This window comes from Nomascus leucogenys, chromosome 3 (assembly GCF_006542625.1).
Source record: "Nomascus leucogenys isolate Asia chromosome 3, Asia_NLE_v1, whole genome shotgun sequence".
NCBI lineage: Eukaryota > Metazoa > Chordata > Mammalia > Primates > Hylobatidae > Nomascus > Nomascus leucogenys.
In genome coordinates, this window is record NC_044383.1 from 71,261,947 (window position 1) to 71,278,626 (window position 16,680).

At 35.4% G+C, this 16,680-nt stretch overlaps 1 protein-coding gene across 1 annotated transcript in view; it reads right to left on the reverse strand.

Moving 5' to 3' along the window:
- Positions 1–7,336: 7,336 nt before the first annotated feature.
- The window catches only part of LOC100579814 (zinc finger protein 676), a 38,926-nt gene continuing 29,582 nt past the window's right edge, over positions 7,337–16,680 (reverse strand). The window contains exon 4 of the mRNA XM_030809421.1: positions 7,337–10,710. Coding sequence (XP_030665281.1) covers positions 8,402–10,710 — 2,309 coding nt within the window. The 3' untranslated portion in view covers positions 7,337–8,401. The remainder of the gene's footprint in view (positions 10,711–16,680) is intronic.

The following is a 16,680-nucleotide window of genomic DNA, read 5'->3' on the forward strand; positions in this document are numbered from 1 at the left end:
CTTTTATTTCTCTGGCTAGGACTTCGTATCTTCAATAGGACTGTTTAGAACGGATATTCTTATTTTTATTCTTATGGAGAATGCTTCCAGTTTTTGTTTTTTTAGTATGATGTTGGCTAAGGATTTGTCATAGATGACTTATTATTTTGGGGTATGTTTCATCAATGTCTAGTGTGTTGACAATATTTTTATGAGTCAACATTGGATTTTCTTGAATGCTTTTTCTGCCCCTATTGTGTTAAATATTTTTTCTTTTAATTATCTTTACATGGTGAATCACACTTATTGACTTGCATATGATGAAACATCTTTACATTTATGGAATAAAGCTCACATGATTGCATTAAAGTAATTTTCTGATTTGCTTTTGAATTCAGTTTGCTAGTATTTCATGGAGGATTATTGTTCCAATATTCACCTAGAATATTGAATGGTAGTTTTTTTGTTGTCTTCACTAGATTTTGGTTTCATATTTCACTGATTTCATATAACTAGTTAGGGTGAAATCCCACCTTGATTTTTTGGGATACATTCAGTAGGCTTAGGACCAGCTTATCTTTGTATATGTGGTAAAACTTGGCTGTGATTTCATATGATCCAGGGCTTTTTATGGTCAGTAGGTTTATTATTACTTATTCAAGGTCATTATACATTTTATACATTTTTGTTGTTATAGACGTCTGTTATTAGGCCAGGTGTGGTGGCTCACACCTGTAATCCCAGCACTTTGGGAGGACAAGGTGGGCAGATAATGAGGTAAGAAGATCGAGACCATCCTGGCTAACATGGTGAAACCCCGCCTCTACTAAAAATACAAAAAATTAGCCAGGTGTGGTGGCAGGAGCCTGTAGCCCAGCTAATTGGGAGTCTGAGGTGGGAGAATGGCATGAACCTGGGAGGCAGAGCTTGCAGTGAGCCAACATCGCACCACTGCATTACAGCCTGGGTGACCGAGCAAGACTCCATCTCAAAAAAACAAAACAAAACAAAACAAAACAAAAACAAAACAAATCAACAACAAAAAAGACTTATGTGATTTTCTGGTTCAATCTTGAGAAGTTTTGTGCATCTGGGAGTTTATTTTCTCTAAATTTTCTACTTTGCATGCATGTTCATAGAATATTGTTAAATCTATGTAGAATTAGATGTGATTTCACATCTCTAACATTTAAATGCAGAATAAGAGTTTAACAAAATTCAACATTTCTTCATAAATTTCTGAAAAAAGCAGGTATAGGACAAACGAACCTCAAGCCAATTAATGCCACATATAACACACAAACAAAAAAAAGCACAGCTAATAACACTAAACAAGGAAATCTTGTAAGCTTTTACTCAAGAGCAAGAAGACAAAAATGCCCACTTTTTTCAGTTTTATTAAACATAGTACTAAATATTCAAGACAGAGAAATTAGAAAATAAAATCAAAGCACTGAGATTAGAAAAAATGTTAAATTATTCCTGTGTAATTTTTTATTTCTACACGTAATCTTAAGTAAACAAAAGCCTAAGACATTACTAAAAATTAGTAGGACTATTAAACAAATTTAAACTTGCAGAATACAAAAGCAACATCCAAGTGTCAGCAGAATTTCTATACATTGACAACTATCTCTAAATGAAATGACAGAAATTAATACACAATTGGAAAAATATTACTCCTTCATAAATTGGCATTACTAATATTGTTAAACATCTGTATTATAAAAAAGATGTACAAATATAATGCAACCTCTATCAAAATACCAGTGATATAATTAACACATTAAAAAAATATTATAGGGTACCACAAGAGACCCTGAATAGCCAAAGTAACCAAACAATAGAAAAAGTGAAGGTATCACCCTACCTGACTTTGAAACATATTAAAAGTTTTAGTTAAAAAAAAAGTATGTAATTTGCATAAAAACAGACACACAGTGCAGTAGAAAAGAAAAAGGAGACCAAAATATATTGACGTATTTACAGCCATCTGCTTTTTAAATAAAGGTGGCAATTTCTTAGAGAAAAGGCAGTGTCTTCAATAAATGGTGTTGAGAAAACTTTATATCCACATGCAGAGGAATATAATAAGACCCTCAACTCACACCATATATAAATAAATTAGATTCTTAAATAAAATAAAAACACAAAATAAATTTGATGCTTAAATGTAAGGTCTAAAACTCTGAAACTACTACAAAAAATAAAGACTGAAAGCCCTGAAACATTCGTTGGGCAATGACTTTTAAGATTTGACCTCAAATCTCAAGGAGCAAAATGAAAAAAATAGATGAATCAGATTATTTAAATTAAAAAACTGCTGCAAAGAACATAATACAATCAACAGGATGAGACAATCAAAAAATGGAAGAAAATATTTGCAAATCATAAATGTGACAAGGGATTAATATCAAAACTATATAACAAACTCAAATGACTATACAACAAAAAACAAATAGCTATTAAAAATGAGAAAAAGGCTTAAATATTTTTCAGAAAAAGACATACATATGGCCAACAGATATATTTTTAAAATGCTCAATGTCAATTATTATCAGGGAAAGACAAGCAAAAAAAAAAAAAACTATGAGATATCAACTCGCTTCTGTTAGAATTACTCTAAGAAGAAAACATGTTGGTAGAAGTCTGAAGAAAAGAAAATGCTTGCACACTATTCGTTTGAATGTAAGTGAGGACAGCCATTATGAAAAACAAAATAGCTTTCTTGAAAAACTTAAAAATCAAACTGCCATATAACAATCACACCATTGTGTATCCAAAACAAATGAAATCAGAATGAAGAAACATTTGCACTTCTAGGTTGTTCGCAGCACTCTTCACATGTTAAATATATAAAATCAACAGTTCAACATCTAATGAGTAAATAAAGACAATGTGGTAGATATACACAATGGAATACTCATCTTTAAACAACAAAAATTATATTATTTTCAATCACAGGGATTAACCTGGAGGACATTTTATTAGTTGAAATAAGCAAGGCACAGAAAGATTCACGTCTCATGATTTCACTTACACATGGATTCTAAAAAAGTTAATCTCATTGATGTAGAGAGTGAACTGGTGACCACCAAATGCCAAGGTATTTAGAAGAAATGGGGGCATTGAAAGATGTCTGTCAAAAAATACATAATTATACTTGTATAAAAGAAACAATTTCCAGAGATTTATTGTACAGCATGGTGACTATAGTTCATAATACTGTATTTGTATTTTTGAAAAATGCTTACAATTTCATGTTGTCTAACCACAAAAATGTTACCAATGAGACAAAGCATTAATCACATAGAACTAAGCATTTGACAATGTATATACACTTCAAAATGTTGTTTTACAAAATACACATTTGTCAAGTTAAAAATATATTTTTAAGACACTATAGAAGGATAGCAATGTTTCAAATACTGTCTCTTTTATACACTTAGCAGAATCCTATCAAAATATGTAGGTTTTTTTTTTTTTTTTTGCTGTTTCTCATTTAATTTGTCAGTCATAACCATAGGAACGTTGATGTTCAACAGCATGTTCTGAACCCAGCACATGACATGGGAGAAGCCAATGACTTTAGAGCTTTTATTTTAAGCTTGGGGCACCTGGAGTTACTGGTGCTTATGGTAACAGTATGAAAGACATGATAAGGGCAGGCTGCTTGTGCTCCCATGACTGGCCACTGTGTGATCACAGTAAACTGGTTTGCATGAAAACTGACAGGAAATGTTTTAATCCAAAAGCTGCCATTATCTCCAAAAGTTTTCAGAGAAAATGATCAAGGAGATTGCTACAGTTTGGTGACTAACAATATAAACTGTAAACTTCAGCCACTAAAAAATTTATTTAAAAAATGAGTGATAAATTTCTCCAAATTGTAATATCAATATGGAAAATAAATATTATTTCAAATTTGCTGGTCATTTTATTGTTTTGCAACCTTTAACATTCACACTTTAAAATAGAGGATTTTGCATGGAAATGTAAGTTGTACTGTAAGTACATCCTAAATAAATTTAAAATTGCTCACTTACTATTCTCTTAAAAATTGAATTTTTATGGTATATGTATGTTCTAGCAAATTACATATCTGCCACACTATGTATAAAAATCTAATATTTTTCTTTTACAAAGAAACACCATGCTGATTTAATCCTCTCTTCTGTAGACAGTGTATGTCTTTTATGTTTATTAACCAATCTTAAAGTTATATTGATAGGCAAACTTTCCAGTTAAAACCAATTTTTCAGTGCATTAAAAAATACCAATGTTCTCCTTAAAACCTACAACATACCATGTGAAATCACATGGCATGAAAACAACAGTGAGAAAACTGTAGCCATAACACAGAAAAAGAAGGGCTGTGAGGCATATATGGTTTGAATGCACATAAAAAGACAAAACTTAGATAATTAGGACATGAATGAAGCATTTCTCTTTAAATTCAGCAAGATTCAGCTTTGCAGCATGGAAAAAAATCTTCTCCTCACATGAAGAATCAATGTTATTTCTTCGCAACTGATATTTTCCATCTCTGACTTGAAGTTACAAACTAACTTTAGCAGGAATAATTATGACTAATTATAGAGCATCTGTTACACACTGAGCACTGTCATGTTTGCTGTATTTATATATAAAAGCATCCACATGACTAATGAAGCTTCCCTAGTACTTACTGAAACAAACTGACTCAATAAATAAAATTTACTTTTGTTACTTATAAAAAGTTAAGGGAACAATAAAGAAAAGTAAGCTTATATAGGGTTCTCCCATTAAAAGAACCTAATGGAATGTTTTAACTAAATAAAATATAACAATTCACAAATTGTGGAATTATATCCAAAAATAATTTTGTGCATGATGAAATTTTATAAAAATTATTCTTTTAACTACAAATCAGCTCAGATAAATACTTCATAAACTATAAAACAAAAAAACAAGAAACAAAAAGATTATGGGTCTAGCATGAGTATCATACAGGTAAAAACAGAAAATTTACAGGGAAATATTCTAAATGATAAGCTATAAGATAGGTGTATAAATTGAATACAAAGCAGAGAGTATACATTTGCTTTTAGCATTTTTGAGGATTTTTGTTTCCTAGTAAATTAGACATCTTATTAAAATGCTTTGTGGTTTCAATATTCCTCTTTTCTTCTGAAAATAGTTACAAACTTACAGTCAAACAAACACACTTACTCCTTAAACCTAAGTTATATCTTTAGAGTAATAGATGTGTATATTTAACTCTATGTAAGTCAAAACTAAAACTCGATTATATGCTTGCAGGCAGAGGCCACATGTGCAAAAAATACATAATAAATTTTTGAAAATTATTCAGGACTCAGAAATGTATTGATTTTATTTACACTTATTTACAATTATTATGATGACCATAAAAATAACCATGTAGTCAATAACAATTTAATTGTACAATTTAGAATAACTAAGACTGCAGAATTGTTTTGTAATACAAAATGTAAAAGCCAGAGGTCATAGGTACCTTTCATAATGTGATTATTATATATTGTATGACTGTATCAAAATATGCCATGTATGGCATAAGTGTATACACATATTATGTACACACAAAAACTAAGAAAAATTTAAATGTAAAAAAATTTAACCTACAGGAACCATATTCTTTAACTTATTTGCAGTTTAAAGCCACTGAAAAAGAATACTAGAGATGTTACTCTACTATGTTACCAAATAGTGTATTGTTACCATCTTTTAAATATACCATTAAGTAAGGTGCAATAGGTTAAAATTTAGTGGCATAATAACACTTTATTGAATGTATAACAGTATTTAACATGTTATGTTGAATTAAAAATTAACACATAATCTAAAGCTTTAAAAAATGTAGTTTTATCACATAAAAGTACAATTAGTAAAATGACATGAATTTAATTAATTGTAACTATAAGCATGATTTTCTCTCATAATACTGCATTTGTATATTACTTAGAGCCAGGCGCAGTGGCTCACACCTACAATCACAGCACTTTGGGAGGCCGAGGCAGACAGATCACGAGGTCAAAAGTTCAAGAACAGCCTGGCCAACATGGCGAAACCTCATTTTACTAAAATACAAAAATTAGCTGGATGTGGTTGTGGGCACCTGTAATCTCAGCTTCTTGGGAGGCTGAGACAGGAGAATAGTTTGAACCTGGGAGGAGGAGCTTATAGTGAGCTGAGATCATACCACTGCACTCTAGCCTGGGAAAGAGTGAGATTCCCTCTCAAAAAAAAAAAATTACTCAGAATGCCTACCTCATACATCACTCAATTCTATAAGTTAACCACAAATAGCCTTTCTACTTAGATTTTCATCATGCATCTTACATTTTAATGTCCTTAGTCATCCAGAAGAAATGTCATAATGACCACCTAATAAAAAAGTCTCCCAAATCTTTGATGCAGAAAGAATTGCTTTTATATGTGAATACAACAGAAATGAAGATATAGCCTGAAGCAATTTAAGAGTTGAATTCCATCATTATTCAGTTTCCAAATAAGCTTTTTTTTTTTTTTTTTTTGAGACAGTCTCACTCTGTCACCTAGGCTTCAGTGCAGTGGCAAAATCTCAGCTCACTGAAACATCTGGCTCCCAGGTTCAAGTGATTCTCATGCCTCAGCCTCCCAAGTAGCTGGGACTACAGGTGTGCACCACCATGCTTGGCTAATTTTTATATTTATTTTTAGTAGACATGGGGTACCACCTTGTTGGCCAGGCTGGTCTTGAACTCCTGACCTCAGGTGATCTGCCCATCTTGGCATCACAAAGTATCGGCCTTACAGGTGCAAGCCACTGTGTCTGGCAAAAAAAAAAAAAAAAAAAATTGGTATTTTTAAGATAAAAGTATACTTTAAATGTAAATGTAACTCTTCAAAGGTCTACTTCTTTCAAAGTCATATACAAATAATTTTTCTTTTTAACAACTTTAGTTTTGGATTTTTTTCTATACTCAGCAGTCTGATTTAGTGTAATGTCTGAAGTTTGAGAGACAGATATTTCTACTGTGAATTATCTGATATTTACATAAACAATTTTGGATTAAATGTTTTTGTATTTACTGTATCTGCAAAAATATATTTTAGTATAAACTCTTTTCTGTTTTATAATTCTGTAGTTTATGAAAAAATGTTTTGCCAAATTTATTAAATTTGCAGGGTTATTCTTCAATATAAATTCCCTGATGTTGAGCAAAGTTGGAACAACTACCTTAGGTTTTCCTGTAATACAAAATGTGTACAATAAAATCTGTGATACAAGTAAAGGTACTACAACCCTCTTTATATTTGTAATGTGTTTCCTCAAAATAAATATTCTTCTGTACTTTAAGGGCTTTTATTTTCTGAAAGATCTAGTGACAATAATTGCACTTTTAATACTTTTATTTAGTATGAACTCTCTGATGTTGAATAAGATGTGAGAAGATATTAGTGACATTCACAATTTTTTTTTTTCCCATACACAGTCTCTCTCTGTTGCCCAGGCTAGTGTAAATGCTTTCCTTTGCAATAATGCATGAGCATTGGTTAAATGTTTGCCACATTGTTTATTCTAGTAGTTTTCTCCAGTATGAGTTATCTTACCTACGATCAAGTGTGACAGCCATTTAAAGGCTTTGTCACATTCTTCACATTTCTAGGATTTCTCATCTGTATGACTTCTTTTATATTCAGAAAAGTCTGAGGTATTTCCAAAAGCATGGCCACATCTTTCAGGTTTATAGAGTCTCTCTCGTGTATGAATTAGCTTATATCTCTTAAGAATTGAGGATCTGTTAGAGGCTTTCCCATATTCTTGACATGTGTAGGGTTTCTCTCCAGTATGAGTTGTCTTATATGTAGTAAGCCTTAAGGACTGGTTAGAGCCTTTGCCACATTCCACACAATTGTAGGAATTCCCTCCCATATGAATTACCTTATGTTTAGTAAGGATTGAGGAACAGTTAAAAGGCTTGCCACATTCTTCACATTTGTAGGGTTTCCCTCCAGTATAAATTCCCTTATGTTCAGTAAGGGTTGAGAACTAATGAAAAGCTTTGCCACATTTTTCACATTTGTAGGATTTTTCCTCCAGTATGAATTCTTTTATGAGTAGTAAGGTGTGAGGACCAGTTGAAGTCTTTATCACATTCTTCACATTTGCAAGTTTTCTCTCCAGCATGAATTCTCTTATGTTCCATAAGATTTGAGGACCAGTTGAAGCCTTTGCGACATCCTTCACATTTGTAGTGTTTCTCTCCAGCATGAATTTTCTTACGTGTAATAAAGGTTGAGGACTGTTAAAAGGTTTGCCACATTCTTCATATTTGTAGAATTTATCTCCAGCATGAATTTTCTTATGTTTACTAAAGACTGAGAACCAGCTGAAGACTTTGCCACATTCTTCACATTTTTAGGGATTCTCTCCAGTATGAATTTTCTTATGATAACTAATGGTTGAGGATGACTTAAAGGCTTTACCACATTCTTCACATTTGTAGGGTTTCTCACCAGTATGAATTCTCTTGTGTCTAGTAAGGCTTGAGGACCTGCTGAAGGCTTTGCCACATTCTTCACATTTGTAGGGTTTCTCTCCAGTATGAATTATCTTATGTTCAGTAAGGATTGAGGACCAGCTGAAGGCTTTGCCACATTCTTCACATTTGTAGGGTTTCTCTCCAGTATGAATTACCTTATGTTTAGTAAGGATTGAGAACGTACTAAACCCTTTGCCACATTCTTCACATTTGTAGGGCTTCTCTACAGCATGAATTCTCTTGTGTTTAGTAAAGCCTGAGGACCAGGTGAAGGCTTTGCCACATTCTTCACATTTGTAGGGTTTCTCTCCAGCATGAATTCTCTTTTGTTCAGTAAGGCTTGAGGACCAGCTGAAGGCTTTGCCACATTCTTCACATTTGTAGGGTTTCTCTCCAGTATGAATTCTCTTATGTTCCATAAGCCTTGAGGATGAGTTGAAAGGTTTGCCACATTCTTCACATTTGTAGGGCTTCTCTTCAGCATGAATTGCCTTATGTGTATTAAGGTTTGAGACCTTACTAAAGGCTTTGCCACATTCTTCACATTTGTAGGGATTCTCTCCAGTATGAATTATCTTATGTTTAGTAAGGATCGAGGATCGATTAAAAGCTTTCCCACATTCTTCACATTTGTAGGGTTTCTCTCCAGCATGAATTCTCTTGTGTTCAGTAAGGCTTGAGGACCACCTGAAGGCTTTGCCACATTCTTCACATTTGTAGGGTTTCTCTCCAGTATGAATTCTCTTATGTTCCATAAGCTTTGAGGATGAGTTGAAAGCTTTGCCACATTCTTCACATTTGTAGGGCTTCTCTTCAGTGTGAAGTGCCTTATGTGTATTAAGGGTTGAGACCTTACTAAAGGCTTTGCCACATTCTTCACATTTGTAGGGTTTCTCTCTAGTATGAATTATCTTATGTTTAGTAAGGGTTGAGGATCGATTAAAAGCTTTGCCACATTCTTCACATTTGTAGGGTTTCTCTCCAGTATGAATTCTCTTGTGTTCAGTAAGGCTTGAGGACCAGTTGAAGGCTTTGCTACATTCCTCACATTTGTAGGGTTTCTCTCCAGTATGAATTCTCTTATGTTCCATAAGCTTTGAGGATGAGTTGAAAGCTTTGCCACATTCTTCACATTTGTAGGGCTTCTCTTCAGCATGAATTGCCTTATGTGTATTAAGGGTTGAGACCTTACTAAAGGCTTTGCCACATTCTTCACATTTGTAGGGATTCTCTCCAGTATGAATTATCTTATGTTTAGTAAGGATCGAGGATCGATTAAAAGCTTTCCCACATTCTTCACATTTGTAGGGTTTCTCTCCAGTATGAATTCTCTTGTGTTCAGTAAGGCTTGATGACCACCTGAAGGCTTTGCCACATTCTTCACATTTGTAGGGTTTCTCTCCAGTATGAATTCTCTTATGTTCCATAAGCTTTGAGGATGAGTTGAAACCTTTGCCACATTCTTCACATTTGTAGGGCTTCTCTTCAGCATGAATTGCCTTATGTTTATTAAGAGTTGAGACCTTACTAAAGGCTTTGCCACATTCTTCACATTTGTAGGGTTTCTCTCCAGTATGAATTTTCTTATGATAACTAAAAGTTGAAGATGACGTAAAGGCTTTGCCACATTCTTCACATTTGTAGGGTTTCTCTCCAGTATGAATTCTCTTGTGTTCAGTAAGGCTTGAGGACCAGCTGAAGGCTTTGCCACATTCTTCACATTTGTAGGGTTTCTCTCCAGTATGAATTATCTTATGTTTAGTAAGGACTGAGGGCCAGTTAAAAGCTTTGCCATTTTCTTCACATTTGTAGGAATTCTCTCTAGTATAAATTCTTTTATGTTGAGATAGGTGTGAAAGCATGCAAAATAATCTGACATATTCTTTACATTTCAAAAGTTTCTTTCCAGTATGCCTTATCTTATGTCTGTTTGAATTTGAACATTCATGAAAGATGTTTGCATATTTGCCACATTGAAATACTTTGCTCTGTGTAGTTGTCAAACTCTGGTTAAGTTTATTATAACCTTCTTTGTGCACCTTACACTCATCCACATTGGTACAACCAATTTTTAAGTGTAGATTCCCATATCCACAGTTTTCATATCTTCTCAATATCATTTTTTGGAAAGAATCTTCTATGCCCTGCTCTGGCCAAAGGTCTTGAGCAAAATAAGGACATATAACTGGAAGAGAAATAAAAATAACAAATTAGTCCACTTATTAGACTCAGATAAATATAGTTTCCAAATCTAACCTATAAAATTATTCAAACTACATAAGCAAGATGACATTGCAATATGACACAGGCCGTAATTCTTCATAGACATATAAACGTAATAAAAACATACAGACCAAAATACATATGTGGATAATTTATACATGAGTTAAGTGTGTGCAGTTCCTGAATTAAGCCCAATGCAAAGAGCCACATAGAAAACAAGAAAAGTTTGTTAAATTTACCCAACACAACTCTTTCTGCTCCTCAATATTACCTAGTCCCCTCAGAAGTAAATTGTCAATTTCTGTTTTTGTTTTTTTTTCTAAGGAAAGTAAAATATTGACAAATCCAATTTAATTTTTGCCTTCTACGGCCCTTTCCACACACTGGTTTCTGTCTCCCATGACATAAAGTGCTGAAATATATGGTGGTAAACTTTGAAATGACAGTTTGAGCCTGCTGAGGTCAAAGGTAAATACACTGCAGCAGAGCACTGCAGTGCTGCAGAGAGAGAACAGGTGTACCAAGTGATTACTTTTCAGAAGAAACATAAATAATCTCTTTTAACTAAAAATAAACACAAAATTTCAGACAAGACAAATCTGAAGAAGATGTTTGAGAGACCCACATAATTTCTAGCCAAGACCATTGTTTTCTGACTATGCCAGGACAAAGCTACAATATAAATTTTGTGACAGGCAGCCTTTTTAAATGTCCAAATCTCAAAGATTACAATCTATACAAAATAGGGCAATATAATCCTATCAAAAATATTATAAAGTTTTCAGAAAGAAACCATTAAAAATCACGCCTGTAATCCCAGCACTTTGGGAGGCCAAGGCAGGTGGATCACGAGGTCAGGAGATCAAGACCATCCTGGCTAACATGGTGAAACCCCATCTCTACTAAAAATTCAAAAAATTAGCCGGGTGAGGTGGCAGGTGCCTGTAGTCCCAGATGTGTGGGAGGCTGAGGCAGGAGAATGGCATGAACCCTGGGGGGCAGAGCCTGCGGTGAGCCGAGATCACGCCAGTGCACTCCAGCCTGGGTGAAAGAGTGAGACTCCTTCTCAAAAAAAAAAAAAAAAAGTATATACTAATTTTAAAAATTGAGTAACACTCAATGAGTGAAACAGGAACACAAAAGACTGTAGAAAATGAGAAAAATGAGGATAAGAACAAAAATAACCAGTTAATTGTCGACCAAAAGATTTGCAGGCCAGAAGAGAACAGTGTGATATAGTCAAAGTCCTAAAAAAAAAAAAAAAAAAAAGAAGCTATCAAGTGAGAATAAATACCATCAACAAATCTGTCCTGCCTGATAGAAAACAAAACAAAAAAAAAGCTTTCAAAATAACCAAATTCTTAAAAAGTATATTGGCACTGCATATGTCTTCCATAGGAAAGATGCTGAAAGTAGTTCTTACCACTGAAAATAACATAATGTAAGAAAACAACACCTAGTCATATAAAAATACATTATTTTCTAGGAAAGATATGCACACACAGAAAAACTGAATTTCTAGCATTATCCTAATGGTGCAGAAAACATTTTTTATTATTCTTTAACATTTGAGAGATAAAAGCATAGGAATTATTATAAACATCTCTTAATGAATATACAACATAAATAGATAAACTGAGCAACATCAGTGACAAATTTAAGGGCAGACATAATAAGGAGGAATTTTTTATGCAACCAAAGTTAATTTTTCACCTGATTAAAATATATTGTTGTATTTTTAGAGGTTTTATTAATCCCCAAGGTACCACAAAAAAAAAAAATCTGTATACATACACAGAATAAAAATAAGAAAATGAAAGTGTATCAATACAAAAATCAGAAAGAAACAAAGGAAGACAGAAAGAGAAAATGAGGGACAAGATGGAAGAAACAAATAGAATAGGTAATAAAATAAAAGTAACTCCTTTATAACTTTCAAATCAACAGATTTTTAATAGATTCATTAACATTTTTTCTTTTGAGACAAAGTTTTACTCTTGTTGCCCAGGCTGGAGTGCAATGACACTATCTCACCTCACCATAACTTCTGCCACCCAGGTTCAAGCTATTCTCCTGCCTCAGACTCCCGAGTAGCTGGGATTACAAAAGTCCACCAACACTACCAGCTAATTTATGTATTTTTAGTAGAGACAGGGTTTCACAATGCTGTCCAGGCTGGTCTGGAACCTCTCACCTCAGGTGATCCACCCACCTTGGCCACCCAAAGTGCTACGATTATAGGCATGAGCTGCTGTGCCCAGGTTATTAAAAAAAATTTTAAATATCAAGATCCAACTTACCTTTCTACCAGAGTCAGTTGAAATCTAATGTTAAAAAGACTCAAAGTGGCAAGATGGAAGTAGACATTTCATGCAAATATTAATCAAATGAGAGCAGAAGAGGTCAAAATAATATTACACAAGCTAAATCTTAAGTCAAAGACTCATATTTTATAAAATGCACTTGACAATGAAACTCCAAGGAAACAAAGAAAGATATTAAAAAATAATAGATTAACTGGGAATCTGTGAAAAATCTGAATGTGTGTGTGTGTGTCTGTGTGTCTCACATTAGGATTACAAATATATAAAGCAAATATTGACAGAATAGAAGAAACACAAGGAGAGCAATATAATTATAGTAGGATATTATTATACTGCACTTTCTGTAATAAAAATGAAAATAGAGGAGGCTGGAAAGATGGCCGAATAGGAACAGCTCTGATCTTCAGCTCCTAGTGAGATTGACACAGAAGGTGGGTGGTTTCTGCATTTCCAACTGAGGTACCCAGTTCATCTCAATAGGACTGGTTGAACAGTGGGTGCAGCTCACGGAGGGTGAGCCAAAGTGGGGTGTGGTGTTGCCTCACCCAAGAAGTGCAAGGGGTCAGGGAACTCCCTCTCCTAGCCAAGGGAAGGGTTTAGGGACTGTACCATGAAGAACAGTGCTCTCCAGCCCAGATACTGTGCTTTTCCATGGTCTTCACAACCCACAGACCAGGAGATTCCCTCCGGTGCCTATGACACCAGGGCTCTGGGTTTCAAGCACAAAACTGGGAGGCCATTTGGGCAGACACCAAACTAGCTGCAGGAGGTTTTGTGTTTTGTTTTTTTTTTTCCACACCCCAGTATAGCGACCAGAAGGCCAGTGAGACAGAACCATTCACTCCCCTGGAAAGAGGGCTGAAGCCAGGGAGCCAAGTGGTCTGGCTCAGTGGGTCCCACACCCATGGAGCTCAGCAAGCTAGGACCCACTGGCTTGAAATTCTGGCTGCAAGCACAGCAGTCTAAGCTTGACCTGGGAAGCTCGAGCTTGGTGGGGGAAGGGCGTCTGCCATTGCCGAGGCTTGAGTAGGCAGTTTTACCCTCACAGTGTAAACAAAGCCGCCCAGAAGATTGAACTGGGTGGAGCCCGCCGCAGCTCAGCAAGACCAGATGGTATCTCCAGGTTCCTCCTCTTTGGGCAGGGCATCTCTGAAAAAAAAAAAAAAAAGGCAGCAGCCACAGTCAGGGGCATATAGTAAAAACACCCATCTCCCTGGGACAGAGCACCTGGGGGAAGGGATGGCTGTGAGTGCAGCTTCAGCAGACTTAAACATCCCTGCTGGACAACTCTGAAGAGAGCAGCACATCTATCAGCACAGCGTTCAAGCTCTGCTAAGGGTCATGCTGCCACCTCAAGTTGGTCCCTGACACCCATGTCTCCTGATTGAGAGACACCTCCCAGTAGAAGCTGATAGATGCTCATACAAGAGAGCTCTGGCCGGCATCTGGCAGGGGGCCTCTGGGAACGAAGCTTCCAGAGGAAGGAACAGGCAGCAATCTTTGCTGTTCTGCAGCATCCGCTGGTGATACCCAGGCAAACAGGGTCTGGAATGGACCTCCAGCAAGCTCCAGCAGATCTGCAGCAGAGGGGCCTGACTGTTAAAAGGAAAACTAACAAGCAGAAAGGAATAGAAGCAACATCTAAACCAAGGATGTTTACTCAGAGACACCATCCGAAGGTCATCAACATCAAAGACCAAAGGTAAATAAATCCATAAAGATGGGGAGAAGCCAGTGCAAAAAGGCTGAAAATTCCAAAAACCAGAATGCCTATTCTCCTCCAAAGGATCACAACTCATCACCAGCAAAGAAACAAAACTAAATGGAGAATGAGTTTGACAAATTGACAAATTCAAATTTGACAAATTTCAGAGGTGGGTAATAACAAACTCCTCCAAGCTAAAGGAGCAGGTTCTAACTCAATGCCAGGAAGCTAAGAACCTTGAAAAAAGGTTATACAGATTGCTAACGAGAATAACCAGTTTAGAGAAGAACATAAATGACCTGATGGAGATGAAAAACACAACATGAGAACTTTGTGAAGCATGCACAAGTATCAATAGCTGAATGAATAATGCAGAAGAAAGGATATCAGAGATTGAAGATTAACTTAATGAAATAAAGCAAGAAGACAAGATTAGAGAAAAAAGAATAAGGAGAAACAAACAAAGCCTCCAAGAAGTATGGGACTATGTGAAAGGACCAAATCTTCATTTGATTGGGGTACCTGAAAGTGATGGGGAGAATGGAACCAAGTAGGAAAACACTCTTCAGGATATCATCCAGGAGAATGTTCTCAACCTAGCAAGACAGGCCAACATTCAAATTCAGAAAATACAGAGAACACCACAAAGATACTCCTCTAGAAGAGCAATCCCAAGACACAGGATCGTCAGATTCACCAAGCTTGAAATGAAGAAAAAAATGTTGAGGGCAGCCAGAGAGAAAGGTCGGGTTACCCACAAAGCGAAGCCCATCAGACTAACAGTGGATCTCTCTGCAGAAACCCTACAAGCCAGAAAAGACTAGGGGGTCAATATTCAACATTCTTAAAGAAAGGAATTTTCAACCCAGAATTTCATATCCAGCCAAACTAAGCTTCATAAGCGAAGGTGAAATAAAATCCTTTACAGACAAGCAAATGCTGAGAGATTTTGTCACCACCAGGCCTGCCTTACGAGAGCTCCTAAAGGAAGCACTAAACATAAAAACGAACAACTGGTATACCAGCCACTGCAAAAACATACCAAATTGTAAAGATCATTGACACTATGAAGAAACTGCATCAACTAACAGGCAAAATAACCAGCTAGCCTCATAATGAGAGGATCAAATTCACACATAACAATATTAACCTTAAATGTAAATGGGCTAAATGCCCCAATTAAAAGACACAGACTGGCAAATTGAATAAAAAGTCAAGATCCAATGAAGTGCTGTATTCAGGAGATCCATCTCACATGCAAAGACACATATAGGCTCAAAATAAATGGATGGAGGAATATTTACCAAGCAAATGGAAAGCAAAAGAAAGCAGGGGCTGCAATTCTAGTCTCTGATAAAACAGACATTCAACCAACAAAGGTCAGAAGAGACAAGGCCATTACATAATGGTAAAGGGATCAATGCGACAAGAAGAGCTAACTATCCTAAATATATATGCACCCAATACAGGAGCACCCAGAATCATAAAGCAAGTTCTTACAGACCTACAAAGAGACTTAGATTCCCATACTATAATAGTGGGAGAGTTTAACACTCCACTGTCAATACTAGACAGATCAATGAAACAAAAAACTAACAAGGATATTCAGGACTTGAACTCAAGCAGACCTAATAGACATCTACAGGGCTCTACCCCAAATCAACAGAATATACATTCTTCTCAGCATCACATCACACTTATTCTAAAACTGACCACATAATTGGAAGTAAAACAATCCTCAGCAAAAGTAAAAAAACGGAAATAATAACAAAAAGTCTCTCAGACCACAGTGAAATCAAATCAGAACTCAGGATTAAGAAACTCACTCAAAACCGTACAATTACATGGAAACTGAACAACCTGCTCCTGAATGACTACAGGGTAAATAATTAAATGAAGGCAG